This window comes from Geotrypetes seraphini, chromosome 3 (genome assembly GCF_902459505.1).
Source record: "Geotrypetes seraphini chromosome 3, aGeoSer1.1, whole genome shotgun sequence".
NCBI lineage: Eukaryota > Metazoa > Chordata > Amphibia > Gymnophiona > Dermophiidae > Geotrypetes > Geotrypetes seraphini.
Genome location: NC_047086.1, coordinates 144,242,964 through 144,270,291, shown reverse-complemented (window position 1 = coordinate 144,270,291; position 27,328 = coordinate 144,242,964). Strand labels below are relative to the sequence as shown.

General features: G+C 46.0%; 2 protein-coding genes across 6 annotated transcripts in view; one reads left to right on the top strand and one right to left on the bottom strand.

The window, feature by feature from the left end:
* ATRAID (all-trans retinoic acid induced differentiation factor) overlaps window positions 1-23,558 on the bottom strand; it is a 55,811-nt gene extending 32,253 nt beyond the window's left edge. The window contains exons 1-2 of one of the 2 annotated variants that reach the window (XM_033939148.1): window positions 23,374-23,558; window positions 21,248-21,384 (exon numbers count right to left, since the gene is read on the bottom strand). In XM_033939148.1, coding sequence (XP_033795039.1) covers window positions 21,248-21,384; window positions 23,374-23,488 — 252 coding nt within the window. In that variant the 5' untranslated portion in view covers window positions 23,489-23,558. The remainder of the gene's footprint in view (window positions 1-21,247; window positions 21,385-23,373) is intronic. The other variant, XM_033939147.1, reaches the window with a different exon arrangement.
* Window positions 23,559-23,578: 20 nt separating this feature from the next.
* Window positions 23,579-27,328, top strand: part of ZNF512 (zinc finger protein 512) — a 98,284-nt gene continuing 94,534 nt past the window's right edge. For 2 of the 4 annotated variants that reach the window (XM_033939144.1, XM_033939142.1), the window contains exons 1-2: window positions 23,644-23,665; window positions 23,950-24,103. In XM_033939144.1, the coding sequence (XP_033795035.1) occupies window positions 23,659-23,665; window positions 23,950-24,103 (161 nt within the window). In that variant the 5' untranslated portion in view covers window positions 23,644-23,658. Of the gene's footprint in view, window positions 23,801-23,822; window positions 23,846-23,949; window positions 24,104-27,328 lie in introns of those variants that run through there. The other 2 variants (XM_033939145.1, XM_033939146.1) reach the window with 2 other exon arrangements.

The window sequence follows — 27,328 nt, the reverse complement described above, 5'->3', positions numbered from 1 at the left end:
TAGTATTTAAACAATGCTGTTCTTCAGAGCAACGAAGTGCAATAATAAAAGCAGGACACAACATACCTGAAGACCAAAAGGTGGCCAATGTAATGTAAGTTTTTAAAAAGGGTTCCAGAGGTGATCCAGGAAATTGCAGACCAGTAAGCCTGACTTCAGTTATGGGCATAAATAGTAGAAATTATAAAAAAAGTAAAATTTTGGAACACGTTGACAAGCATGGTTTAATGGGACAGAGTCAGAATAGGTTCAGTCAAGAGAAGTTTTCTAATCTAATCTAATCTAGTATTTCCAAGTCATGCTATGTCTAAACAGGTTCAAGGTGATTTACAATATAGGAATTGTAAAATGTATATGTTACATTATAGTAGTTTGAGGAGGACAGAATTATGAATGGGGTAATAGGGAAGAGAAAATGGAGGTTATATGATTGTACTGGTTTAGCAGTAGAGTGTAGGATTTAATGATTAGGTATTTTGAATTAGTTGTCTATGGTGTGTATGCTTTCAAAGAAGAGTTTTTAATTTTTTTCAGAATCTGTTGTAGAATGTTTTCATCCTGATGTCAGTTGGGAGGTTGTTCCAGGTCTTGGTGCCAAGATAAGTGAAGAGCGAGTTGAATATGTATTTGTATTTAATCTCTTTGGGAGATGGGTTGAAGCAATTTCTGTTTTCTGGTCGACATAGACCAGAAGTTGAGAAATAAGTTTATGAATGGTTTAGCAGTTTTTACATATAAGATTTGGAACATTATGCATGATAGTTTGAAGGTGATACAAGTTTTAACAGGTAGCCAGTATAAATTTTTATAGTAAGGTGAAAACGGAGTCAAATTTTTTAAATTTGAATAGTAGTCTGACCGTTGTGTTTTGAATCATCTGTAGTTTGTTCAACAGGATAGACTCTTGAAAAAAGGGCATGATAAGTCTTAGGGCTCCTTTTACTAAGCTGTGCTAGCGGTTTTAGCGCGCGCTGCAATGCTACGCGCGCTAGACGCTAACATCTCCATTATTTTTGGTGCGCAGCGCGGGGTTAGCACATGCGGCAATATAGCGTGCACTAAAAACGCTAGCGCACCTTAGTAAAAGGAGCCCTTAGTCTTCTCATATTGTAAAAGGTTTTCGGTCCTTAGGTTGGATACTTGAGATTTGTACGATAGGGTGGAGTCGAGAATGACTCCTAATACCTTGGATGCCTTGTCAATATCCAATGTGGATCCTGAGGTTAGAGTTATAGCATGAGGAACTGTGTACACAGCGTTATGAAACCACAGAACTTTGGTTTTTGTCTGCGTTTAGTTTGAGTTTGTTGGATGTGGCATAGATCTGTATTTTGTCTATTCCAATTGATATTATCAGCGTTGTCATTAGAGTCACGGTTAATTGGGGAGTAGGGACAACACAGCACCAGCTGAGCAGTTTTACTGGAATGGCCAAGTGGTATTGCAAACTCAAATGAAAAATCAAACACGCATGTGCAAAAATAAAGACTTCTTTATTGTCCATACACTCTAGGTAATGCAGTAAGGAAAAACAAAGTTCAATCATGTACTTTCACCTTGCACCAAATTGTCCAAAGTCAGCAGATTCAAAAATCAAAATTATGAATTCCTTTTCCAAAAATAAATCACAAGCTGCTTCACAATCACAGTTTATATTCCAGTCATAAGGTTAACGTCTCCTATTTTGACTTCACCACAGATACAGCAACTGACTACAGTTCCCACAAATTCTGGATTCTTCTGATGGCTTCTGCAAACTTTATTCACATAGGCTATGTTAAATAGTTCATTGCAGGCTTGTAAATTTTGCTTCTTAGGTTCCAGGTTTGGGTGTGCCCTGCCCTAGACTAGTGTATGTGGGTTTATCCTCCTTCCTTAAAGGTAAACTACCACTATTCTAAATTGCAAGGCATTCCTGTGCTTTGCTGATTACTAATTCTCATCATCATCATCAGTGTACTGAGCTCAATCATCCATCCAAACACTCATGATTCAGCTCTCTCCTGAGCCTTTAATGGTAGCTGCTGACTCAAAGGGGCGAACCTCCCCAGATATTTTGTCCCTCCTGTATGACAAAATCCCTCTAAAAAGCATAGGATCAAGATCAGGTTTTGGAATCATAAGAAGTAGCACTGCTAATAGTAATTGAGAACTGGACAGGCAAGAGTTAAAGGTTCCCTATCCCCCACTATGTAGTTCTCTTACATCGCTAACTCTGTTTTAACATGCGTTAGCCTCACTCATTACAACACAGCTTTCATTCCCATACAAACACTCTTATGTTTCAGTTATTGTCTCCCACTGCATTTCCTTACTTATTTGAGAACTAACAGACGCACACTCATGCAAACATCAAGTTTTGGTTAAGCTATACTATCCTCAGAAACAGACCCCATGTCTACCTCTGGGCTACTTAGCACTTGGTTTAAACCCTGGCAAGACTTATCTGCCTGTTTGTATTTGGAAAATCCCTATGTCAGGCTGAACTCAGAAGTCTTTCTCCTCTCAGTAGCTGAAGATTTCAAAGGCATTAAGCATGTGCCTTCCTTCCAAGGTGTGCAGTACAGGAAGCAATTTTTTGGGAATGAAGCTACTCTTCCCTAGCTTTAGGTTTCATGCCTATTTAACTACAACTCCCAAAGCAGCTAAGGTTCTCATTGGCTGTCTCTCAGGCAGCTTGCTTGTTCTAATTAGAACTTGACCTGCTGTGTTTGTAGGTGCTGTTTTCTCCACCCTCTCTGTGTTCTGCTTACAGCAGGAGATGTAAGACCAGGAGATGGATTCTGGCTAACAGGATTCTTATCCAAGGGCAAATGAGATTTATATTCAGGAACATTTTTAACTCCTGTAGCTTTTTGCTTATTCTTAGTGACACAACTGCGGGGTTTCTTCTCAGTGACAGGGCATGGCTCAGACTGAAACTGGATCTTTTTGTCATTTTCTGGCTTCTTCCTGTCACAGTATGAAAAAATACCTTCATTGTTTTGCCTCACCAATTTGCTACACTTCTTTGAAGGCATGAATAAACATGTGGATAAAAGTGAGCTAGCTGAATTAGTGTACTGTATCTAGATTTTCATAAAGCCTTTGACAAAGTTCTTCATGGGAGAATTAAAAAGTCATGGGATAGGAGGTAATATTCTGTTGTGGATTAGAATTGGTTATTGGACAAAGGGTAGGGTTAAATGGCCATTTTTCTCAATGGAGGAGGGTTAATAGAGGATTGCAGCAAGAATCTGTACTAGGACTGGTGCTATTTACCATATTTATAAATTATCAGGAAATTGGAATGAAAAGTGAGTTGATTACACTTGCAGATGATATGAAACTCTTCAAAGTTGTTAAAACACATGTGAACTCTGAAAAATTGCAGTAAATCCTTAGGAAATTGGAAGACTCAGCGTCCAGATGAAATTTAATGTGGACAAATGCAGTGATGCACATTGGGAAGAATAATTCAAATCATAGTTGCAGCATGCTTGGGTCCGTCTTAGAGGTCAGCACCCAAGTAAAGGATCTAGGGATATCATAAACAGTACACTGAAATTTTCTGTCTTACTATGAGACAGAGAAAGAGATGAAACAGAAACAGCATAAGATTCATCTGCTGACAATTATGGACAGTCGCTAGAAAAGTGGCACATTAGATCAGAGACTTAGTCCTCAATGCTGGGTTCTGTTAATTGAGAATGACATCGAGGAGATCGTCAAGAGAAGCATTGAGGAGATAGGGAGCGACGTTGAGGTGAATGTTGACTAGAGTGCTTTGATGAACGTCAATAGGAGTGCTGTTGTCCCGATGGAATCCGCAGCAGGACCCATTGCTTGCCCTCCTGCCCTGGATGGCAGCGTGCAGCAGCGTGGAGTGGTGGTTGTGTCCCCTATCATTGGCCAGGGGCCTTCCGCTCCGGATTTCAGATTGGGTGACTGTCAATGGACGCAAGTCTCTCTGGCTGGGGGGCAGTCTGTATGTTTGTTCCAGTACAGGGCCGGTGGGCATCCTCAAAGCATAAGTGGTCGATTAATTGCCTGGAACCGAGAGCGATTTGGCTGGCCCCCCTGCATTTTCAGGGTCGTCTCCAACACCATATCTGTCTGATTCGCTGATTGCCTGCCTTGAGGTACTGTAAGCTGGATTTATGTTTCAGGCTAGCCTTTATAAGAGTGCCGTCTGACTGACACGAGAACAGAGTGAAGCTTTAATTTCTTTAAAACATAGTTCTGATCTAGTCATAAGATCTGCTGACAAGGGAGGTTGCGGTGGTAGTCATGAATTGTGAACAATATAAAGATCAGTTGGCTGTTCATCTTTCCAAATAGTGATTGGTATTGTCTTTTGGACTGTGATCCTACTAAACATTTTCAACAGCAAATTTATGTCCTGGTTTTACAGGCAAGACAAACTGATCAATTAACAAATGGTGAGGTAAAATATTTAACCCAAGAACCCTCTAGGCAACCCATCTTCTATACTGTTCCTAAAATACACAAGTCTATCATCACCCCTCCCGGTCTCATTATGTAATATTCCTCTTGAACCCTTGTCAAAATTTGTTGACTATTTTTTGAAGCCTTTTGTGAGCCAAGCAAAATCTTATGTGAAAGACACAACTCACTTCCTGAGTATACTGGGAAACATCAGCGAACTCCAGGACACTGCCATTCTGGTTACACTGGACTTGGAAGCTTTGTACTCCAACATTCCACAAGCTGCTATTAACGTTATCACTAAGGTGCTAGATGAGTCTCAGGCTTCCTATCGCATTCCTATATCTTTTCTTAAGGAATTGGCTAATTTGGTTCTGAAAAGGAATTATTTTTAATGTGGAGGGAAATTTTATTTACAAACCTATGGGGACAGCCCTGGCCCCCAGCATTGGCCAATTTATATGTCACAAATTTTGAAGAGACTTTTTTGTACATTTCTGAGTGATTAAAATTAAAATGAGTACATGGGTTCGCTTTATTGATGATAAATTCTGCATTTGGACAGGTACCCACCTGGAATTAGTAAATTTTCTCTCTTGGCTCAACAGCCTGGATAAACTTAAAATTTACTATGTTCTACAGTTTGAGTGAAGTAACATTTTTAGATGTAAAAATTACTGTAGTCAAACATCTTAGCACTACAGTTTTTCATAAGCCTACAGACAGAAATACTTACCTGGCATATGACAGTTGTCATCCTTCTAGTCTTAAACAGGCCCTCCCTATTGGACAGTTTCTCAGGATAAGACGTATAATGCTCTACTGATCATAAATACAAGAAACAAGCTAAAAGTTTAATTCAACGGTTTTGTGCACATTCCTATCCTGAATGGACCATACAGCATGCTTACCATAGAACTCTATATGCCAATCCCACCCTGTTACTGCAACCCCAACAGCGGCCCCCAATGGAAATGCAAGTGTGCATTGTATCTTATTCTGATAAGGCTTCTCGGGTAGCGGATAGTATCTGGCATATTTTATCTACTCTTGCGATGTTTAGTGAGGGTCCCTCTGCGTGACCTATTTGAGACCAAAAAATCTAGCTAATCATCTCACCACTGTGAAAACTCGGAATGATGGTCAGGGGTCTTGGGGCCAATAGGGTCATAGGACATGGAAAAACTGTGTTGTATGTGAGTTATCCTTAAGTGGGGATACTTTAACATCCTGCTACTGGAAAGAACTACAAGCTTAGAAGTTGTACCACATGTAAATCTATGGGGGTGGTCTATGTCATTCTATGCCCCTGATTACTTATGTATGGTAAAATTATGGTCTTACCTGTTAATTTTCTTTCCTTTAGAAGCAGCAGATGAATCCAGACTAGTGGGTATAGCTTACATCGACCAGCAGGTGGAGATAGAGAACTGATTAACAGTTGGCCTTAAAGCCTGGTGTTCCTCTTGTTACTTCAGTTATGCATTTTGCCCAAGCAGCCCGAAAGGAGCATGAGCATCCACAAAACTTCATTCCAGTAGAAAATGTGCCCCTAAATACTACAATTACCAACCATATCCCAACTGAAACCATAAACAAACACCCTACACACATACAGTGCACTTGGGGAGGGGCTCTGGATTCATCTGCTGCTTCTAAAGGAAAGAAAATTAACAGGTAAGACCATAATTTTACCTTCCATAGCAAAGCAGCAGATGAATCCAGACTAGTGGGATGTAGCAAAGCAAACTCAAACCGGGTGGGACGCCAATGCCGCCTCCGCCAGTACTGCAGTGCCAAAACTTGCCTCCGCACTGGCTGCTACGTCTAAACGATAATGCTTCGAAAAGGTATTACTCGACGACCAAGTGGCCGCTCGGCAAATTTCCTCCAAAGACATCCCCCCGGACTCCGCCCAAGACGTAGCCAATGCCCGAGTGGAATGAGCATGAAGGTGCTCCGGTACTTTCTTACCTGTCAACACATAAGCCGAAGCAATCGTCTCCTTGACCCAACGCGCAATGGACGCTTTAGACGCTGCCATCCCCTTGTTCTTACCCGCGAACAATACAAAGAGATGGTCCGACCTACGAAAATCATTCGTCACCCCCAAATAATGGAGAAGCATACGCCGCACATCCAGGCGACGCAAAGACAAAAATCGTTTACCCCAATCCTCCTTCCGGAAGGACGGGAGGAATACACTCTGGTTCACATGAAATGAAGAAATCACCTTAGGCAGGAAGGATGGCACCGGCCGCACTGACACCCCCGTCTCAGAAAAACGTAAAAAGGGTTCTCTGCAAGAAAGCGCCTGAAGCTCCGATACTCGCCTCGCCGAAGCCATTGCCACCATGAACACTGTTTTCAGCGTGACCTCCTTCAAAGTGGCCGCTGACAGGGGTTCAAAAGGTGCCCCCTGCAACCTCCCCAGGACGAGTTTAAGATTCCAGGAAGGACAAATTCGCCTTACCGGCGGGTGGATATGGTGAACCCCTTTGAGGAAACGGACCACGTCCGGCTGCGAAGCCACCCGGCCCCTGTAACAGGCAAGGGCCGCCACCTGAACCCTTAAAGAGTTATAGGCTAATCCTTTCTCTACGCCTTCCTGCAGAAAGGCAAGAATAGCCGCCAGAGATGCATGGAAGGGCGCGATTCCCTGTCGACCGCACCAAGCATCAAAAATCTTCCAGACTCTCGCATAGGAGGTCGAAGTCGAAATCTTCTTAGCTTTAAGAAGCGTGGCAATCACCTGCTCCGAATAGCCCTTCTTCTTTAGCCTTGACCGCTCAAGAGCCAGGCCGTAAGACCAAAGCGGGCCGGATCTTCCATCCAGATTGGGCCCTGAGTTAGTAAGTCCGGAGTTACCTGGAACGTCACCCGATCGCCTACTGAAAGCTGAACGAGATCTGCGTACCACGGTCGACGCGGCCAATCCGGAGCCACCAGGATCACCCTGCCGTGAAAGAGAGAGATGCGTTGTAACACCCGCCCTATCATGGGCCAAGGCGGGAACACATACAGAAGGGAATTTGGAGGCCATGGGAGGGCCAACACGTCCACCCCCTCCGAGCCCTTCTCCTTGCGCCTGCTGAAGAAGCGAGGCAACTTCGCATTGCGGGACGAAGCCATGAGATCCAACTCTGGCAACCCCCACCGACGGACTAGCAGGTCGAACGCTCGAGCCGACAATTCCCACTCGCCCGGATCTAGAAGATTTCTGCTGAGGAAGTCCGCTTGCACGTTTTCGTGACCTGCAATGTATGCCGCCGACAGAAGCGGAACATGCCCTTCTGCCCACTGAAACAATTTCCTTGCCTCTTCGGCCAACTGCGGACTCCGAGTGCCCCCCTGACGATTGACATATGCGACCGCCGTGACACTGTCCGAAAAGATTCTGGTCGGCCTGTCCTGAATCAGGGACTGAAAAGCCCTCAGCGCCAATCTGATCGCTTTTAACTCCAACAAATTGATGGGCCACTGTGCTTCCTCTAAGGACCACACTCCCTGCACCGACGCTTGCAGGCACTGGGCCCCCCAGCCCCTCAGACTGGCATCCGTCGTCACCACCACCCACTCCGGTGTGGCTAACGGTGTGCCCCGCCACAGGTGCAACTCGTGTAGCCACCATTGCATACTGCGAGCCGCCCGAGGACTCCATTGGAGACGCACATTGTAGTCCAGAGAAGCTGGGGACCAGCGAGAGAGAAGCGACTGTTGTAAGGGTCTCATGTGGCCCCGAGCCCAGGGGACCACCTCCAGAGTCGCTACCATGGAGCCCAAAACCTGCACATAATCCCAAACCCGAGGTCTGGGCGACCCGAGAAGTAGGCGAATCTGAGCCTGCAATTCCTCTCCCCGGTCTCGGGGTAGAAATACTCTCCCCAGAGCAGTGTCGAATCTGACCCCCAGATGTACCAAAGACTGCGACGGGGACAGAAAACTCTTGGGAAAATTGACGATCCACCCTAACGACTGAAGGAGAGATATTACCCTCTGAGTGACCGACAAACTCTCCTGTCTGGACGAGGCGCGGATCAACCAGTCGTCTAAGTAAGGGTGTACCCGAATCCCTTCCTTGCGAAGAGAGGCTGCTACCACGACCATGACTTTGGAAAAGGTGCGGGGAGCCGTCGCCAGGCCAAAGGGCATTGCCCGAAACTGATAGTGCTGGCCAAGAATCGCAAACCTTAGATACCGCTGATGCGGAGGCCAGATCGGGATATGTAGGTACGCCTCCTTGAGATCTAGAGACGTGAGGAACTCTCCCGGTCGAACTGCCGCAATGACCGAGCGTACCGTCTCCATCCGGAAATGGCGAACACTGAGAAATCTGTTGACCACTTTGAGGTCCAGCACCGGTCTGAACGACCCCCCCTTCTTTGGAACAATGAAGTAAAGGGAATATATCCCGTGGCCTACCTCTTCCGGGGGCACCGGTACCACCGCCCCCAGATCGAGCAGCCCCTGAAGAGTCATGCGGACCGCCTCTCCCTTGGCCGCCCCATGGCACGGGGACACCAAGAAAGAATCTTCGACGGGAGAGGCGAACTCCAACTTGTACCCTTCTCGAACAATGTCCAACACCCACTGATCTGACGTGATTGTAGCCCACTCCGCCCGGAACGCCGAAAGCCGGCCCCCTAAGGGAAGGGCGGAGGGAGCCAAGCCCCCGTCATTGCGGAGTGCGACTTGTTGGGGTACGTGTTGGCTGACCTGAAGAGGGTTTCGTCGTACGAAAGGAACTCCTCTGGTGCAACCTAGGCCTCGACGCAGAGAAAGAACCACATGCTGATCTGAAGAATGGTTTACCAGGCCTGGACCGCCTCACATCTCTGAAGCGCGGTCTAGACGAGGAGGACCTCACCGGTGGCCTAGCCCTATCCTCCGGTAGACGCTGTGTTTTGGTATCCCCAAAATCTTTCACCAATTTCTCTAAGTCCTCTCCAAATAATAAACCTCCTTTAAAAGGGAGTCTCACCAGCCTAAGCTTGGATGCAGCATCAGCTGCCCAATGTCGGAGCCATAAGGATCTGCGCGATACCACTGACAGAGACATCTGTTTCGCAGATGCTCGAATAATGTCATATAAGGAGTCTGCCAAATAGGCCAAGCCCGACTCCAAATCAGCCAGTTCCGAAGGGACAGAACCCCCGGACTCCATTAAATTATCGGTCATCCCTTGTGACCACTGCAAACATGCCCTCGCCGCATACGAGCTGCAAATAGCGGCCTGTAAGGTAACCGCAGCTACTTCAAAGGACATTTTTAGTGAAGATTCAATCTTCCTATCCTGCGCATCCTTTAGCGTCACCCCCCCCTTCCACCGGCAAGGTAGTCTTTTTCGTTACCGCTGCCACCAAAGCGTCCACCCTAGGTAACCTAAACTTTTCAAGTTCGGTCGGGTCAACCGGATACAGGAGCCGCATGGCCTTTGCCACTCGTAAACTGGCCTCCGGCGTATCCCATTGCGCCGCGATCAGCTCCTGCATGGCTTCATGCACCGGAAAGGACCTAGGTGGCTTACGTGTACCTGCCATCAGGGTGTTACCCGACACCTTAGCATCTTCCTGAGAGATATTTAAACCCTGCAAAGCCTTGGAAATCAAGGACGCCAGCTCCTCTCTATGAAACAGCCGGAGCGCGGAAGGATCATCAATTTCCCTGCCCGGGGGATCCTCTACCTCCCAATCTAAGACCTCCCCTTCCTCTAATGATTCAGGAAGGGAGAAAGGTGAAAAGGGAAGATGACCTTCAGCGTCCACGGTCGCGAGTCTGCGTTTCTTCGCCCCCTGCGACCGCCCAGGCGACAGTACAGGACCCGCAGACGGGCCGGCATTAGCCCCGGTTAAACCCGTGGAGGTGGAAGGCCCCAGGAGGGACTGACAGGTCGCCTGCACCGACTGGGCCGACTGCGAGCCCTGTAGCAGAAATGCTTGGTGTAATAACATAACAAATTCCGGGGAGAAGGAACTCACCCCCAGTAAAGTTGAACCAGCCTGATCAATGCTAGGGCGCGCAGCCGCGCTGTCCCCTAGCGACCCCGGCTCCCCGACCTCCGCTGACCTCCCCTCAGCCGCGGAAGAGCCTTGCAGTCCCCCCGAGTCACCCTCGAGGCCTGGGGACGTAGACCGTGCCTCACTGACACGGGAGATGGCTAACTCACACGCTTGCAGGAAGGCATCTTCTGCCGGTGTGTCCCCACACCCTGCAGAGCAGAAGCCTGACAGTGCTCTGCGCTTCCCACAGCGAGAGCACCGCTGAGCCGCCACTGCTGCCATCGCTAAAACCGGCGCTCCAAAAAAAACTTTTTTTTTTTTTTTTTTTTTCACACACGCGGCACCACGCCCCCCCCCCCCCGCGACCGCCGGAACGAACACGAACGACCGACTGACTAAAGAGGAGGCAGACAGCAAACACAGTAACTCACCAACCGGTCCCCGCTCTAACTGCAGTCGGGTTACAGCTGGTAATTGCACTGCAAGCCACACAGCATGGCTCAGCACAAGCAGGAAGACGCTGTTTTTTTTTTTTTTTTTTTTGTACTGGAATGAAGAACTCCAAGACGAACTTCCTGCAGTGGCCCAAGAACCCACTCAAACCAACGGAGGGGAGGGTGGAGAAGGGACCTGGGAGGGCCCAGGTGTAGCTCCCAAAGCCGGCACCGCTCAGCCAGGCACCCCTGTCCTACTGAAGAGACCGAGTCTCAACAGAGGAAGCCACAGGAACACCACCAAACCGGCCCCAGCCAGAATCCAGGAGCTAGTAGAGTAAGCTCCATTCCTGCTGGGAGATAGAGCAAAACTGAAGTAACAGGAGGAACACCAGGCTTTAAGGCCAACTGTTAATCAGTTCTCTATCTCCACCTGCTGGTCGATGTGAGCTATACCCACTAGTCTGGATTCATCTGCTGCTTTGCTATGGAAGTGGGATATACTATGCACCAGATACAGACTAGACTGGCCGAACAGCACAGTTACTTACCGTAACAGTTGTTATCCAGGGACAGCAGGCAGATATTCCCACACATGGGTGACGTCACCGACGGAGCCCCGCAGCGGACAGCCTCGAAAGCAAACTTGCTTGAAGATCTCGAAGTTTCGAGTGCTGCACCGCGCCTGCGCGCGTGCCTTCCCGCCCGAACTAGGGGGCGCATCTCCTGAGAGGATCCTCAGTTCAGATACCTAGCCAAGAAGCCAACAAGGGGAGGTGGGAGGGTTGTGGGAATATCTGCCTGCTGTCCCTGGATAACAACTGTTACGGTAAGTAACTGTGCTTTATCCCAGGACAAGCAGGCAGCATATTCCCACACATGGGTGACCTCCAAGCTAAGGAAAAGGGGATGGAGGGAGTTGGCAATTTACGAAAAAAGATTTTGCAAAACAGATTGGCCAAAATGGCCATCCCTCCTGGATAAAGTATCCAGACAATAATGAGAGGTGAAAGTATGAACCGAGGACCAAGAGGCAGCCTTGCAGATTTCCTCAATAGGAGTTGATCGGAGGAAAGCTACAGATGCCGCCATAGCTCTAACTTTATGGCCCGTCACTCGACCTTGAAGAGGAAGACCAGCCTGAGCATAACAAAAAGAAATACACGCAGCCATCCAGTTGGAGATGGTACGCTTCGATATAGGACGACCCAACCTGTTTGGATCAAAGGATATGAAAAGTTGAGGAGATGTTCTGTGAAGTTGAGTGCGTTGCAGGTAGAAAGCCAAAGCACGTTTACAGTCCAAGGTATGAAGAGCCGCCTCTCCTGGGTGAGAATGAGGCTTTGGAAAAAATACAGGTAGAACAATGGACTGATTGATGTGAAATTCTGAAACGACTTTAGGCAAGAATTTAGGATGAGTACGTAGAACAACCTTGTCATGGTGAAAAACTGTGAAAGGTGGATCAGCTACTAGCGCTTGTAACTCACTGACACGACGAGCAGAAGTGAGAGCGATGAGGAACACAGCTTTCCAAGTGAGATACTTAAGATGAGCTTTGTCAAGTGGTTCAAAAGGAGGTTTCATAAGTTGAGCTAAAACAACGTTGAGATCCCAAACCACAGGAGGTGGTTTACGAGGAGGATGGATATTGAGAAGGCCTTTCATAAAACGAGAAATCATAGGATGTGCAGAAAGGGATATTCCATCCAAAGGCTGATGAAAAGCAGCAATAGCACTAAGGTGGACTCGGATAGATGTAGTCTGAAGTCCAGATTGTGATAAATGAAGTAAGTAGTCCAGAACTGATGTCAATGAAGCAGCTCTGGGAGGTAGATTATGAGTAGAACACCAAGCAGAGAATCTTGTCCACTTTTGACCATAACATTGTCTAGTGGATGGTTTTCTGGAAGCAAGTAAAATCTCTTGAACAGACGGAGAGAATTGAGAAAAGTCTGTTAAAGAGAAAGGTACCAAGCTGTCAAATGTAGAGACTGTAGATTGGGATGAAGCAAAGCTCCTTGATTCTGCGTGAGAAGAGAAGGAAAAATTGGTAGAAGTAGAGGCTCCCTGATGCTGAGTTGAAGTAGAAGGGAGAACCAAGGTTGCCTGGGCCACCGAGGAGCTATCAGAATCATGGTGGCATGGTCTGATTTCAACTTGACCAGAGTCTTGAGAATTAGAGGAAACGGAGGAAAAGCATAAAGGAACTGATTCCTCCAGTCCAGGAGAAACGCATCCGCTTCGAGACGTTGAGGAGTGTAGATGCGGGAGCAAAATTGAGGCAGTTTGAAGTTGAGAGGTGACGCAAACAGGTCTATCTGCGGAGTACCCCAACGGGCAAAGATTTGGCGAAGAGTAGGAGAATTGAGTGTCCATTCGTGAGGTTGTAGAAGACGACTCAATTTGTCCGCCAAACAGTTGTGTTGACCTTGAATGTAAACTGCTCTGAGGAAGATGTTGCGGGGAATCGCCCACTGCCATAATTTCAGAGCCTCTTGACAAAGGGAATGAGATCCTGTCCCTCCCTGTTTGTTTACATAATACATGGCTACTTGATTGTCCGTACGTACTAGAATCACCATGTCGTGAAGTAGATGTTGAAAAGCTTTGAGAGCATAGAATATCGCTCTGAGTTCCAACAGATTTATAGAACACCTCCGGTCTGCTTGGTTCCAGAGCCCCTGAGTGCAAAGACCGTCCACATGGGCTCCCCATGCGTACATTGACGAGTCGGTTGTGAGGACCTTTTGATGAGGAAGAGGGTAAAACAGTAAACCTTTTGAAAGATTCAAAGAGAGCATCCACCAACGGAGAGACTTCTTTAAAGAAGGAGTGATGGAAATCAGTCGGGTTGGTGGATCCACTGATTGTTGCCATTGCGATGCCAGTGTCCATTGAGGAATGCGAAGATGAAGCCTGGCAAAAGGAACCACATGAACTGTAGAGGCCATGTGACCGAGCAGAATCATCATTTTTCTTGCTGGAACAGTGGGAAGTTGGAAAAATTGTTGAGAAATTTGAATGAGTGCATCCTGACGTGGTTGCGGAAGGTATGCTCTCAGATTGATAGTGTCCAGAGTTGCTCCTATGAACTGGAGAGACTGAGAAGGAGTCAGCTGAGATTTGGGAAAATTGATGTGAAATCCCAGACTTTGTAGAAAAAGAATAGTCTGTTGGGTCGCTACAATAACCTCTGTAAGAGAGGGAGCTTTGATGAGCCAGTCGTCTAGGTATGGAAATACTTGGAGACCCTGGTTGCGAAGAGCTGCAGCTACAACCACAAGGCATTTTGTGAAAACCCTGGGGGAAGAAGCCAGTCCGAAGGGGAGAACTCTGTATTGAAGATGAAGATTTCCCACTTGGAATCTGAGGTACTTGCGAAATGTTGGATGAATAGGGATATGAGTATAGGCCTCTTTGAGATCGAGGGAGCACATCCAATCCCCTTGATCCATCAAAGAATACAGAGTTGGCAGAGTGAGCATTCGAAATTTCTCTTTGACTAGAAATTTGTTGAGAGCTCTGAGATCCAAAATCGGTCGCAAATCCCCCGTCTTTTTGGGAACTAGAAAATAACGGGAGTAGAATCCCGAGTTCCTTTGAGATAGAGGGACTTCCTCTACTGCTCGAAGAGAAAGAAGAGCTCGAGCTTCTTGGAGAAGAAGAGGAAGATGCGACTGGTTTGAAAGACACTCTCTTGGATGGCGATCTGGAGGCACCTGAAGGAGTCGAAGAGAGTATCCCTCTCGTATGATGGTAAGAACCCAGAGATCTGATGTTATGAGCTCCCATTGGTGATAAAATGTGGACAGGCGACCCCCTATGGGGAGGGGAGAATTTGGAAATAGAGAAATTTGAATGCTCAAGTTGAGATTGTCAAAAAGACTGAGCAGGCTTAGTGTTAGCAGGAGTCTGAGATTTTTGTTGTCGTTGTTGAGGAGGAGGACGACGAGCAGGAGGTCTAGAAAAAGCAGGAGTTGTTTTCAGTGGATAGCGACGTGGAGTTTGTTTGAAACCTCTAGTTGGTGCAGGTTTAGGTTTTGGACGGATGAGGGAAGCAAAAGAGCGCTCATGTTCTGAAAGACGCTTTGTAGCTGCCTCAATAGAATCATCGAATAATTCATTCCCTTGACAAGGAAGATTAGCCAATCTATCCTGAAGGTTAGGATCCATGTCCACTATCCTCAACCATGCTAATCTACGCATGGCTACTGCAAATGCTGAGACTCTAGACGAGAGTTCAAAGGCATCATAGGAGGCTTGTAGCATGAAAAGTCTCAATTGTGAAAGAGTCTTAAGGATATTTTTAAATTCTGAAAGACGATTAGTAGAGATGTCTGGGTAAAAGGAAGACAAAATCTTTAAAAAGTGATTGAAATAGGACGTAAAAATGTAATTATAATTCAAAACTCTGTTTGCCATCATAGAATTTTGGTATAAACGTCGCCCAAATTTATCCATGGTACGGCCTTCCCTACCAGGAGGGACAGAAGCATAAATTTTGGAGGGATGTGCTTTCTTCAATGATGACTCTACTACCAGAGATTGATGAGAGAGTTGAGACTTTTCATAGCCTTTAGATGGAACCGTCCTGTAACGAGATTCCAATTTAGATGGGATGGCAGTGATAGAATAAGGAGTCTCCATATTGCGAGTGAAGGTCTGCTGGAGAACAGGAGTCATAGGCAATCTGAGTGACTCTTTAGGAGGATGGGGAAGCTCCATGTCCGCCAAGTACTCAGGAGTATATTTAGAGTCTGAATGAAGGTCCAGCTTGAGGGCCTGGCCCATATCAAAGATAAATTTGGCAAAAGAAACTGATTTTGGGTCAGATGATTCTTCAGGAGAGCCACTGCGAGATTTGTGTTGTACTGAGTAGGATGGAGAATCCTCTCTAGAGTATGTGGAAATGTCTGATTCCATACGCACAGTGGGAGAAGAAGCTGTACTGTGAAGTGGAGTAAGAGAATGTTTTCTCTTCAGACCCCTGGATGGAGAAGTACCCGGTGTACGAGGCACAGACTGAGTCGAGGTATGTGGAGAACTGTCCCGACGGACTGGCTTCGATGGGGTTCTGGATCGAGAAGGGCTTCGAGTGGAGGCTCGATGTCGAGAACCCTGCTTCGTCTTCGAAGAACGAGACAAAGAAGCTTCGGTATCCAACGGCGAAGATTCCCTCCGAAGCTTGGAGGTCCCATGTCTCGAATGTTTCGACCGATGCTTCGGAGGAGGTGAGCCCGGAGACGACTCCGATGAAGAAATGTTTTTCGGTGTCCGGGATCGGCTTCGAGAGACTGGAAGCTCCGGTTGAGTCACAGGCTGGTCAACTCGAGGCAAGGTCGAGGACGGGACCAGTTGAGCCACTAAAGAAGTAATTTGAGAGGTGAGGATAGATTTTAACATGTCCTCCAGCATCGGCACCGAGACAGAAGGTTCTGACCTCGTATGTGCAGCAGTACGCTCCGAAGAGGGCGACCTCGAAGGTGAGTATTCCCTTATCTTGGAGGTACGCTTTGAAAGTGGTCGCGCCGAGGACTCTGGTGGCTTCTTGGATACGGCACCTGAAAGAGAACTCGGAGACTTACCCCCCGTAGAAGGCTTCGTGGAAGTCGTCGTCTTCGAAGTCAACGAAGGAGAAGAGGTCGAGGCCTTCGAGACCGAAACTCCAGCCGGAGTCTGGGTCGAGGCCTTCGAGACCACAGGCGTCGAAGTCGTCGGAGTCGAGGCCTTCGAGACCGGAGCAGCCGCCACGGTCGAGGCCGGCTCCGAAGATTGCTCCATACCAAAAAGTTGGAAAAATTGAGCACAACGCCGCCGAAAAGCTCGTGGAGTGAGGGTAAAGCAGCGATGACAATCTTCTGGGGAATGAGAGGAACCCAGGCACTGTAAACAACGGCAGTGGGGATCGGTGACCGAAATCACCCGATTACACTGTCGACAGCGTTTAAACCCGGTAAGAGGCCGGGACATGGAAAAAATAAAGTCCGTGTCGAACGAAGGAGCCTAGGCCTAGGCCCAAAGCTCGACGGCCGAACTGAAAGGAAAAAGAATAACTTTTTTTTTTTTTTTTTTTTTTATAAGTAAAAAGAAAATAAAAAGAATAAATGTACACAGCGACCGACTTAAATTTAAAGAAACAGCCGCGGTGATGAGAAGGCAATGCTGCAGAGAAAGAAAACGTGTCTTCTTGTCTCCGCGGAAATAAACGAACTGAGGATCCTCTCAGGAGATGCGCCCCCTAGTTCGGGCGGGAAGGCACGCGCGCAGGCGCGGTGCAGCACTCGAAACTTCGAGATCTTCAAGCAAGTTTGCTTTCGAGGCTGTCCGCTGCGGGGCTCCGTCGGTGACGTCACCCATGTGTGGGAATATGCTGCCTGCTTGTCCTGGGATAAATAAAAGTAGGCTTTTACATGAGGTCCCTACTGCCCCGATGGTCACTCACTGTAAGGAGAAGGCGCATGGATTCCGTGATTTAAGGTTGGTACTCGAACAAATACCTGCAACCTGGGTTGGAGACAAAAGAGCTTATCTCCACATACGGAAGCAATACTGGATCATTGAACTGTTAATCCTATGGGATTAAATGACACTATTGAATGGAGTGCCCTGCTGTAATTCTCGTGTGTTTGTTTGTGTATACATTGTTTATAAAGTTTTCCATTTGATGCTTTAAATTGCTTTACGTCGCTTCCATTCTGTCTCACCAGCGGCGTCTTACAAACATGTTGCTTGCCGAATTCTTTTAAAGATTTCGCTTCTTATAGCTCCTGAAGAAGGGTATTCACCTGAAACTGGACTAGTTGAGATATTACTTGGCGACCTTGTTGTGCCTCGTTTGGAAATTGAACTTTCCAAGAATAACAGACATATATTCACCAGGTAGCTACTGCGGATAAGTTTACATATTCTGCTGGTGAGCTTTAACCTTGAAATGTTGATGGCCCTGCATCCTTATGCTCATTAACTTAAATTATTTTTTGCACTAGCACTTTATATATTATTAGCGTTATGATTAGTTGTGCACATGTGGGGCCCATGATGGTGCACAGCGAGACTTGAGAAATAGTCCCGTTCCAATATGTTAAGCCAGGAACACTGGTAATCAGTGCACCATAGCTTTTACTATTGCACTAAGGCCTCACATTTATATATTTAATAATAATAATAATAAAAGCTTATATACCGCAATACTGTGAAGTTCTATGCGGTTTACAAAAGATTAAGCAAGGGTACAAATTGACTGACTTCAAGAGGAGAAGAGGAAAGAGAAGTAATTAGACAGGAAATTCATTGTTGAGGAGAAAAGTGATCAAAAGGACAGTAGGTCGCTATTGAGAGGAAAGAGATAAGTGGATCAGTTGTCAAGATGTTTTAGGAACAGGTGTGTTTTTAGACGTTTAGCGGGATTCTGTTCTGGGGCCACAGGAGGACAGAGATGGTGAGCAGCAGGATTCTGTCTTGGGGCCCCGGGAGGAGAGAGATGGTGAGCAGCGGGATTCTGTCCTGGAGTCTCAGGAACAGGGACAGAGATAGTGTGAGCAGTAGGATTCCATGCTAGGGCCACAGAAGGAGAGGGTGAGCAATGGGATCTTGTCCTGATGCCAGAGAAAAAGAGAGACAGTTAGTGAGCAGTGGGTTCCTGTTCTGGGGCCACAAATAGTATCCCTCCCATCCTATAGAAGGAGACAGACAATGAATGTGGGATTCTGGATTCCAGAGAGAGAGAGTAGGGCATAAGTTTACAATCTCCATGATTTTTGTCAGGATTCCACATATGTGTATATATAAACTGTAGACACAGGTAGCTTTAAGAGGGAGACAACGTACTGGTACTTTTTCTTTAGCAGATTCTGCAGGAAACTGAGTGATGAGAGCTGAAGATGCTACTCAGGCATGAGTGTGGTTAAAGGAGGGTATATTGGACAGCTTCTAATAGAGAGACTTGAAAAAGACCGAGTTGTTGGAACAGCTACAATCATCACATCACTTATATATTTATATGTTGTTTCCCTTGTTTGTAGGGTTGTGGCAATTTGTATGCAGTGCTACCTACCTTTCTTGGTTTATATCAGAGGATTTTGAGATTATTGATTGATTGATATTCCCCTTTAGGTTTCTGTAAGTTTTGAATATCTGACTGGTTCTAGCACTACATTTGGGGGGTCTCTAGTTCAAATGCCCCCTTCTGACAGTGCAGGCTGTGTCTCCCTATAGCACCGTTTTGTCGTTAAAGTTTCAAATGTTTCATAACCTGTTTTCATTGTTGCTGTTTTGCATGTTACTATGAGCAGAATTAATTTGTCTGGCGGGGGGGTGGGGGGGGGTTCCCCGTTCCTCTCTCTCTCTTGTTTGTTATTTTCTGTAGATGTTCTTGGCTGCTTTAAGACTGACTGGTGTCCAAGGGGCATGCTCCAAGGTATGCTATCAGAGGGAGAAGTTAAAACTTCAATCATCTGAGGCTTCCTACAGTGCCTGGCGGCAAGGGATGCATAATCCACTAATCCCAGAATAAAGGGGGATTGTATAAAAATGTATTTGTGGGGTTCTAAAGAATCCTGCCCCACTTGATATAATAAGCATACTGGAGTCTCGTATTTTTTTTACTGATTTATTGTTCTTTTTAATAAACAGACTTGACTTAAAATATCTTTTTATTAATGTATCATGGGAAAAACTTCAATTTAGAGGTTTTCCAACTTTACTTTTTTCTGGACAACACTGATGTATGGCTACATGCTTTCACCCCTATAGGATCAAAAAAGAGCAACAAGATTCTCAAACTGCTGGATGTTCGCAGAGTGTTATTGCAGTATCTGGAGGTGACAAATGAGTTTCAACTGTCGGATCATCTCTTTGTACTTACCAGCAATAGCCACCAGCGTAGGCTGGCTTCCATGGTGTCCATTTCTAGATTGATTCGCTTGGCCATTTCTTTAGCTTATATTGGGAGTGGACAAATGTCTCGTGTCTTCATAAAAGCACACTCCACTAGGAGCGTAGTGGCATCTTGGGCAGAGTCTAGGGCAATTTCTCCTGAAGAAATTTGTAGAGCAGCCACATGGTCCTCCCTCCACACCTTCATGAAATTTTAAAGGATGGATGTTGTGGCCAGACTGAATACCACATTCGGATTGTCAGTACTTGCAGCAGGCTCATCTATCCCTCCCTAAATTCAGGAACTGCTTTGGTACGTCCCACGGGTTCAAGACTGACATTCCTATTGCACTAGATGGGAAGATTAGGTACCTACCTTGATAATCTTCTTTCTAGTAGATAGGAACATCAGTCTTGAAGCCTGACCCTGCCATATGTTCATTAGCCTGCTTTCTGTCTGTTTATTTCCTCTGTCCGGCAAGGTCAAGGATAGGGGGAATACCTTATTTTTAGAAGTAACAAGGGAAAACTTTTCAGGACTTCAATACTCTTAGGGCAGGTTGCACTCATGTAGGTGATTTGTTGTTTCACCTCATTAGATTTTAAAGTTTGTTCATGACTGTTTAATGCCACTTATTATTATATGAACAGAATAGACATTTTCTCAGGGAGAGAGAGTCCCCATGTCCCTCCCTATTGTGCTTCCTCTCTAGGGCTGACCATCTGCTTTGATATGAACTGAGAAGACAGAGGACAATCCAGAGTGATGGGAGGCAGAGCAGAAAAATGTAACTGAGGCTCAGTCTAAACCAGATCTTACGATCAGAGATAAACAACCCACAGATTCAAAAACTGATATTATATTCCTATCCACTAGAAAAAAAAGATTATCAAGATAGTTATAGTTAACTATCTTGATAATCTTTTAGATTAGTATCTTCCCCTGTATTGCATTGCTCAGCTGGTCTGCAATTAGAATTCTTTATGAAGACCAAAAATCAAAGTAGACATCTTCCCAAGCCGATACCATGAGCCAGTCTCATAAGGATGTTATATTTTCCTTCTGCCGCAGACCCTGCTCCTTGCTCTACTTCTAATCACTAACAGAGTATGCTGCTGGGTACTGTGGCAACTACAGGTTGCTAATGAATATGCATGGAGCAGATTTGCATGCCTGTCACTTCCAATATATGCAAATCTCTCTCATGCATATTTATTGGGGCTAGCTTGAAAACCCGATTGGCCTGGTGGTCCTCCAGGACAGGGTTGGGAACCACTGTCTTAGAGCAGTGTTTCTCAGCTCAGTCCTGGAGTACCCCCTTACCAGTCAGGTTTTCAGAATATCCACAATGAATATGCATGAAAGAAATTTGTATAAAATGAAGGCGGTGTACGCAAATCAAGTATATGCATATTTATTGTGGATACCCTGAAAACCTGACTGGCAAGAGGGTACTCCAGGACTGAGTTGAGAAACACTGCCTTAGAGCCCAGGATACAAACTCTTACCTGCTGTGCCATCACCTCACATACAGCAAGTAAAGCAAGCAGCAGACAATAGCCATGCCAGCCCAATTCAGTCCCAGCGGCAGCCATCGCTTTACTGGCTAGTTTATTGATTGTAGTGACAGACAATATTGCCAGGGCTGAAATACAAAATCATATTGGAAATTAAGAGTGTTTGTAACTTACAAAACATTTTACTGGTGTGAAAAGTAGCCTCATGGTTAGAGTAGCAGACTGTGAGCCAGAACACTGGAGTTCAAATCCTGCAGAAATTATTTGTGATCTTAAGCAACTCACTTAACCCTCCAATTAGAGAATGACACAGGAACAAAGTTTGCCCCCATCCCCACAAGTTCTGACCTCATCCTTGCATTGTTTGCAGCTTTATATATTATATAGGGCCTTTTATAGATTATTTGTATTCTGCCGTTATCCAAGGCGGATCACACCAAAACATACACAATTGAAATGTAATACAGATCCGGATAAAAAACAATTATAACAAAAATTAGAGTGCTGATTTCATCTGACAAAACAGATGACGTTTCAAAAGTTTCTTAAACTGACACAAATCTCCCAAGTAGTACTGGAAGTTTGTTACATTCTGTAGGGCATGAACAGGAGAATGAACTCCTTCTTACTGTCTGCAAATGTAATTGGTTTTGAGAAGGGACAACCAATCCTGAAACAGCTACAGAGTGCAAGAGCCTCAGTGGTACATAAGGTCTTAAACTTTACTTTGGAGGCTGCTTTATAAGACTCCGATAAACCAAAAATAACCATTTGTACTTTTGCAGGTCTATAGCCAGTATAACCAGAGAAAGACACTATGGGGCTCATAATCAAAAAAACAAACATCCAAAAAGGGTTCTAAATCGGTACTTGGACGATCAAAAAGTCAGATCGTCCAAGTACTGATAATCAAAGCTGGTTTTAGATGTATCTAAAACCAGCTTAGGCCTTTCCCCTGCCTCTAAATGCCTAGAGCGAAAAGAGGCGTTTTTAGAGGAGGGGAAAAGGCGGGAGGTGGGCCGACCTAGACTTAATCGTACAGCAAGTATAACCAAAAACTTGAGCAGGTTGCTCAGTCAGAACTTATACGTTTTGATTTAAACCAAGTCAAAACAAGTATAAATTCCAAAAAAGGGGGTTGCTGAGCTGATCGCGACTGCCGCGATCAGCTCAGCGGCCCCGGCAATCTGCACCCCCCCCCCCACTGTAACGATTGCGGTAAGAGAGGTGGCTCATCTCCCCTGCCGCAATCGCCCCGCCCCCGAACTGCCACGACCTGCGGGTGGAGGGATGCCCAATTTCTCCTGCCCCAATTCGCGACAGTTCAGGGGAGGGGTGATCACGATCATGGCAGGAAAGATGCCCAATTTCTCCTGCCGCGATTCACCCGCCACCCCCAAACCAATACCAGCAGGAGAGAGCCCAACCCCCTTCTGTTCACAGTGACCCCCCCACCCCCCCCAAAACATGGGCAGGAAGGATCCCTTCACTTACATTAGTTGGACGGACAGGTCCCAAGCCCGTCCGCCCTGTCATTGTCCGAATGGCGGGCCTTAAGGCCTGATTGGGCCAGGCGCCCAAGGCTCCGCCCATAGGAGGGGCCTTGGGCGCCTGGGCCAACCGGAATTGTTTTCAATGGAAGTAAAACCCAGATGTCTCTATCCGTCCTCCTTACTTCCATTGCTTTCAACGAAAGTAAAACCAGGTAGCTCAATCCGTCCTCTTTTTTTCTGGAGCCATATAGCAACCCTACAGGTCTAGCAGCACCTCTCCCATCCCTTGCCCTCAGGTCCAGCAGCTCCTCTCCCTTCCCCAACTGCAGACTCGTAGGAGACATGCCGGTGCCGCGTATCCCCCCCCCCCCTGGTCTAGGAGGAGCTTTACAGGCTCCTGATGTCCTTTACCGGACGCGCACAAGACCTGTGAGAAACTCCAGCTCGGGACGGGCATGGTAGCTCTATCCTTAAGAGACTTCTTGCGAGTTCTCTCAAACCCAACACACGGACTCAATAAGCTCCAAGCCTAACCCAGGTCTCAACGTGTCCCAGTACTCGACAACTCACGCGCAATCTCCCTCTGAAATTCACTCTCTCTCTCTCTCCCCCACCCCCCCTTACCTCTTTCCGTATGGATGTGTCGCTCGCTACTTTCTTCTCCTACGTCCGGCCTCCTCTGACGCAACTTCTTCCCATCACCACAACGCCTCGCCTCCTCCTCGACGCAACTTCCCATTTCCGGCAGGGAATAAAGAAGGCGGCGGTGGCGGTGAGCGACCTCAGGTAGAGTATGAGTTTAAAGGGGGGGGGGGGGGCGAGATTGCTTTTGAGGGACAGGTACTAGACCGCTGACGGAGAAGAGGCCCCTCCCCGTTCCCGAATGCGTGTGACGATGCAGGGCCCAGGATGATCGGTGTGAGAGAGCGTGCGGACGGTCGAATGCGTTTGTTTTGGTGCCTCTGAACTAAGGGAGGGGGGGGGGGCACAGTGGAGGAGCAGAAGACTTTCCAGAGAAGTGAGGGCCTGATGACTCTGCTAGAGGATTAAGGTGCCACACAAGGGCTTTTATCTGGGGGGTTCAAGGCTAGCGAAGGTAGGAGCATCGTAACGTAGCAAATGGCGGCAGATAAAAGACCTGTGTCTGCCCATCAATTACATTCATTGTAAAGGCAACATACCAGTAATTATTCATTTTAGGTGCTGAGTTTAAGTACCTTAGACCCCTCTCTGTCGTTCAAAGACCAGACCACATCCTTAGTAAGGAAGTTCTTCAGACTAAGACAAGTGAGAACAGCACTTCACTGGCTCCCTATCCGCCTGACCATACAGTTCAAGCTCTGCTGACCTACAGGTGTGTTCATTCTACTGCTGCTCCTCAATATCTCTCTTCTCTTCTCTCTCCTTATACACCTCCCAGAGAACTCCATTCCTCAGATAAGCTGCTCTTATCCTCCATTGCCAATTCCAGACTTTGTTCCTTTCATCTAGTTACTCCTTATGCCTGGAATAAATGACCTGAGTTTGTCCACCAAGCCCCCTTGCCTTGTTTAAAAGCAGACTGAAAACTCACCTTTTTGATATAGCTTTCAATCCATAACCCTACTGCCCACTAATGCAACCAGCAGATTAATCGTTCCCCTTAGCTGTGCACAACATCCTGTTTTATCTGTCTTGACTGTTTAGATTGTAAGGGATTGTGTTCTTTGTGACTATGTACGGTGCTGCATATGTCTGTAGCACTGTAGAAATAATTAATTGTAGTAGTAACTCTAACCCAAGACATCTTTAGAAAGGTGGCACAAGCAGTCCTACTCCTCTATCTAGATTATGGCACTTCCCTCTACTATAGCATTACAGAGAAGGAGCTGAAGCAACCAATTGCTCCAGAACACAGTGGCGAGGCTGATTTTTCGATCCAGCTGCTTTGAGAGGGCTTGTTCCTTAGTGCTTAATCTACATTGGTTATCAGTGGAAAAAAAGAGTTCACTGCTTGTATGATCCACAAGGTATCTAAGGAGAAAACACCAGCACACTGTGATAAGTGTTACAGCATTAAGATCTCACCCACCGTCCTCAATTCAAGGTCTATGCAGCATTTCAAGATACCATTTCTGTCTTCTCAATGAGTATGCTAGAAGAATATGTTTAACTCCACATTTGAACTCCTGGGACCACACGTCTGGAACAGTTTGCCTGCATATCTATGGCAGCTCACCAAATATTGTCACTTCAGGAAAAAGCTAAAGATATACCTTTTCTCTTTGTAGCTACTAAATGCTGTCCAAGGACCTCTCCCCATTCCGTCTGTTGTTCCCTCTAAACCTGAGCTATCAATGTTAAATTCACTTATCTCTAACCTTGAGTCATGAATGTAAAATTCTCTTGCTGCGAGCCACAATGATTCCCTGTTGAAATCTGCGGGATACAAGAAGTTGTATTGTGTAAGATGTCCTCCCCCCACCCTGAGAAAGGTAACACTTGCACTCAGATGATTTGAATGTGGTATAAAATACTTATAATTTTTTTATCCTTTTTGCTGCAAAAGGGACAGAGACCGTAGAAGTCTGTCCAGTATTGGCTACACCGCCCCATGGCTGGAGTCACCCTAACAGCTAACTCCAGCCCTGTCTTGCCATATAAGGGAACAAAGTCCGTAGAAGTCAAGTTTTTATTTAAAATTTGATGTCCACGCATTGTCAAATATTCCAAAGCGTATTACAATTCTAAAATAGGGTAAATAGTACAATACATAAACACAATATCAGACTGACATACAAACCCAGCACTGGTACAAAATGGAAGAGGGGATGAACTACAATAATTATAGTAAAGAAAAGACATATAGGTCTGTCCAGCATCATCTTCCTTCCCCATTGCTGGGCTTCTATTTAAGCACCACTCATAAATGAAGATAAAGTTTTTGATCTGTCAAATTTTGTGTCCTATACTGGGACAGACCAGAGATCCATCAAGCCCAATATCCTGTTTCCAACAGTGGCCAACTCAGATCCCAAGTAGTAAAACAGATTTTATTCTGCTTATCCTAGGAATAAGCAGTGAATTTCTCCAAGCCTTCTCAATATTGGTCTATGGACTTCTCTTTTAGGAAATTATCCAAACCTTTTTTAAACCCCGCTACATTCTCCGGCAATGAATTCCAGAGTTTAATTAAATGTGTGAAGAAATATTTTCGCTGGTTTGTTTTAAATCTACTACTTAGTAACTTCATCGCCTGTCCCCTAGTCCTAGTATTTTTGGAAAGAGTAAACAAATGATTCACATCTACCCTTTTCACTCTACTCTTCATTTTATAGACCTCTATCATGTCACCCCTGAGCCGTCTCTTCTCCAAGCTGAAGAGCCCTAGCTACTTTAGCCTTTCCTCATAGAGAAGTCGTCCCATCCCTTTTATCATTTTTGTCACCCTTTTCTGTACCTTTTCTAATTCTGCTATATCTTTTTTGAGATATGGCAACCAGAACTGCACACAGTATTCAAGGTGCAGCCATATCATAGAGTGATACAAAAGCATTGTAACATTTTCATCTTTGTTTTCCATTCCTTTCCTGATAATGCCTAACATTCTATTTGCTTTCTTAGCAGGCCACCACACATTGAGTTAAGGGTTTCAGCGTATCCTCAACAATGACACCTAGTTCCTTTCCTGGGCAGTGTGACTCCTAACATAGAACCCAGCATCACTTAGCTATAGTTTGGGTTCCTCTTTCCCACCTGCATCACTTTGCACTTGCTCACATTAAGGAAGCAATCGGAGACAAGAAGACTTCGTTTAAGGAATGGAAAAGGTCAAAAACGGACGAGAAGTGGAAAAAGCACAAACAACATCAACACAGGTGCCATAAAGCGGTAAAAGGGGCCAAAAGAGACTACGAGGAAAAAATAGCCAAGGAGGTGAAAAACTTCAAGCCGTTCTTTCGATATATTAAGGGGAAACGACCCGCAAAGGAAGCGGTGGGACCGTTGGATGATCATGGAATAAAGGGAGACTAAAGGAGGACAAAGCCATCGCCGATAAACTGAACACATTTTTTGTGTCTGTATTTACCAAAGAGGATATACACACCATACCGGAATCCGACAGGCTATACGCTGGAGGCGAAGACTGGAAACTGACAAGGTTGATGGTCAGTCTAGAAGAAGTATGCTTACAGATTAATAGGCTTAAGAGCGACAAATCCCCGGGACCGGATGGCATACATCTGAGGGTCATTAAGGAACTGAAAGGGACTATAGCTGAACTGCTTCAACTAATAGCAAATATGTCGATCAAATCGGGAAAGATTCTGGAAGGTGGCAAATGTTACGCCGATCTTCAAAAAAGCCAATCTGTCGATCAAATCGGGAAAGATTCCGGAAGACTGGAAGGTGGCAAATGTTACGCCGATCTTCAAAAAAGGTTCAAGGGGAGACAGACCGGTTAGTCTGACCTCGGTACTGGGAAAGATGGTAAAGGTGCTGATAAAAGACCGCATCATTGATCACCTTGACACAATCTGATAAGGACCAGTCAGCACGGCTTCAGCAAAGGATGATCTTGCTTGACGAACTTGCTGCA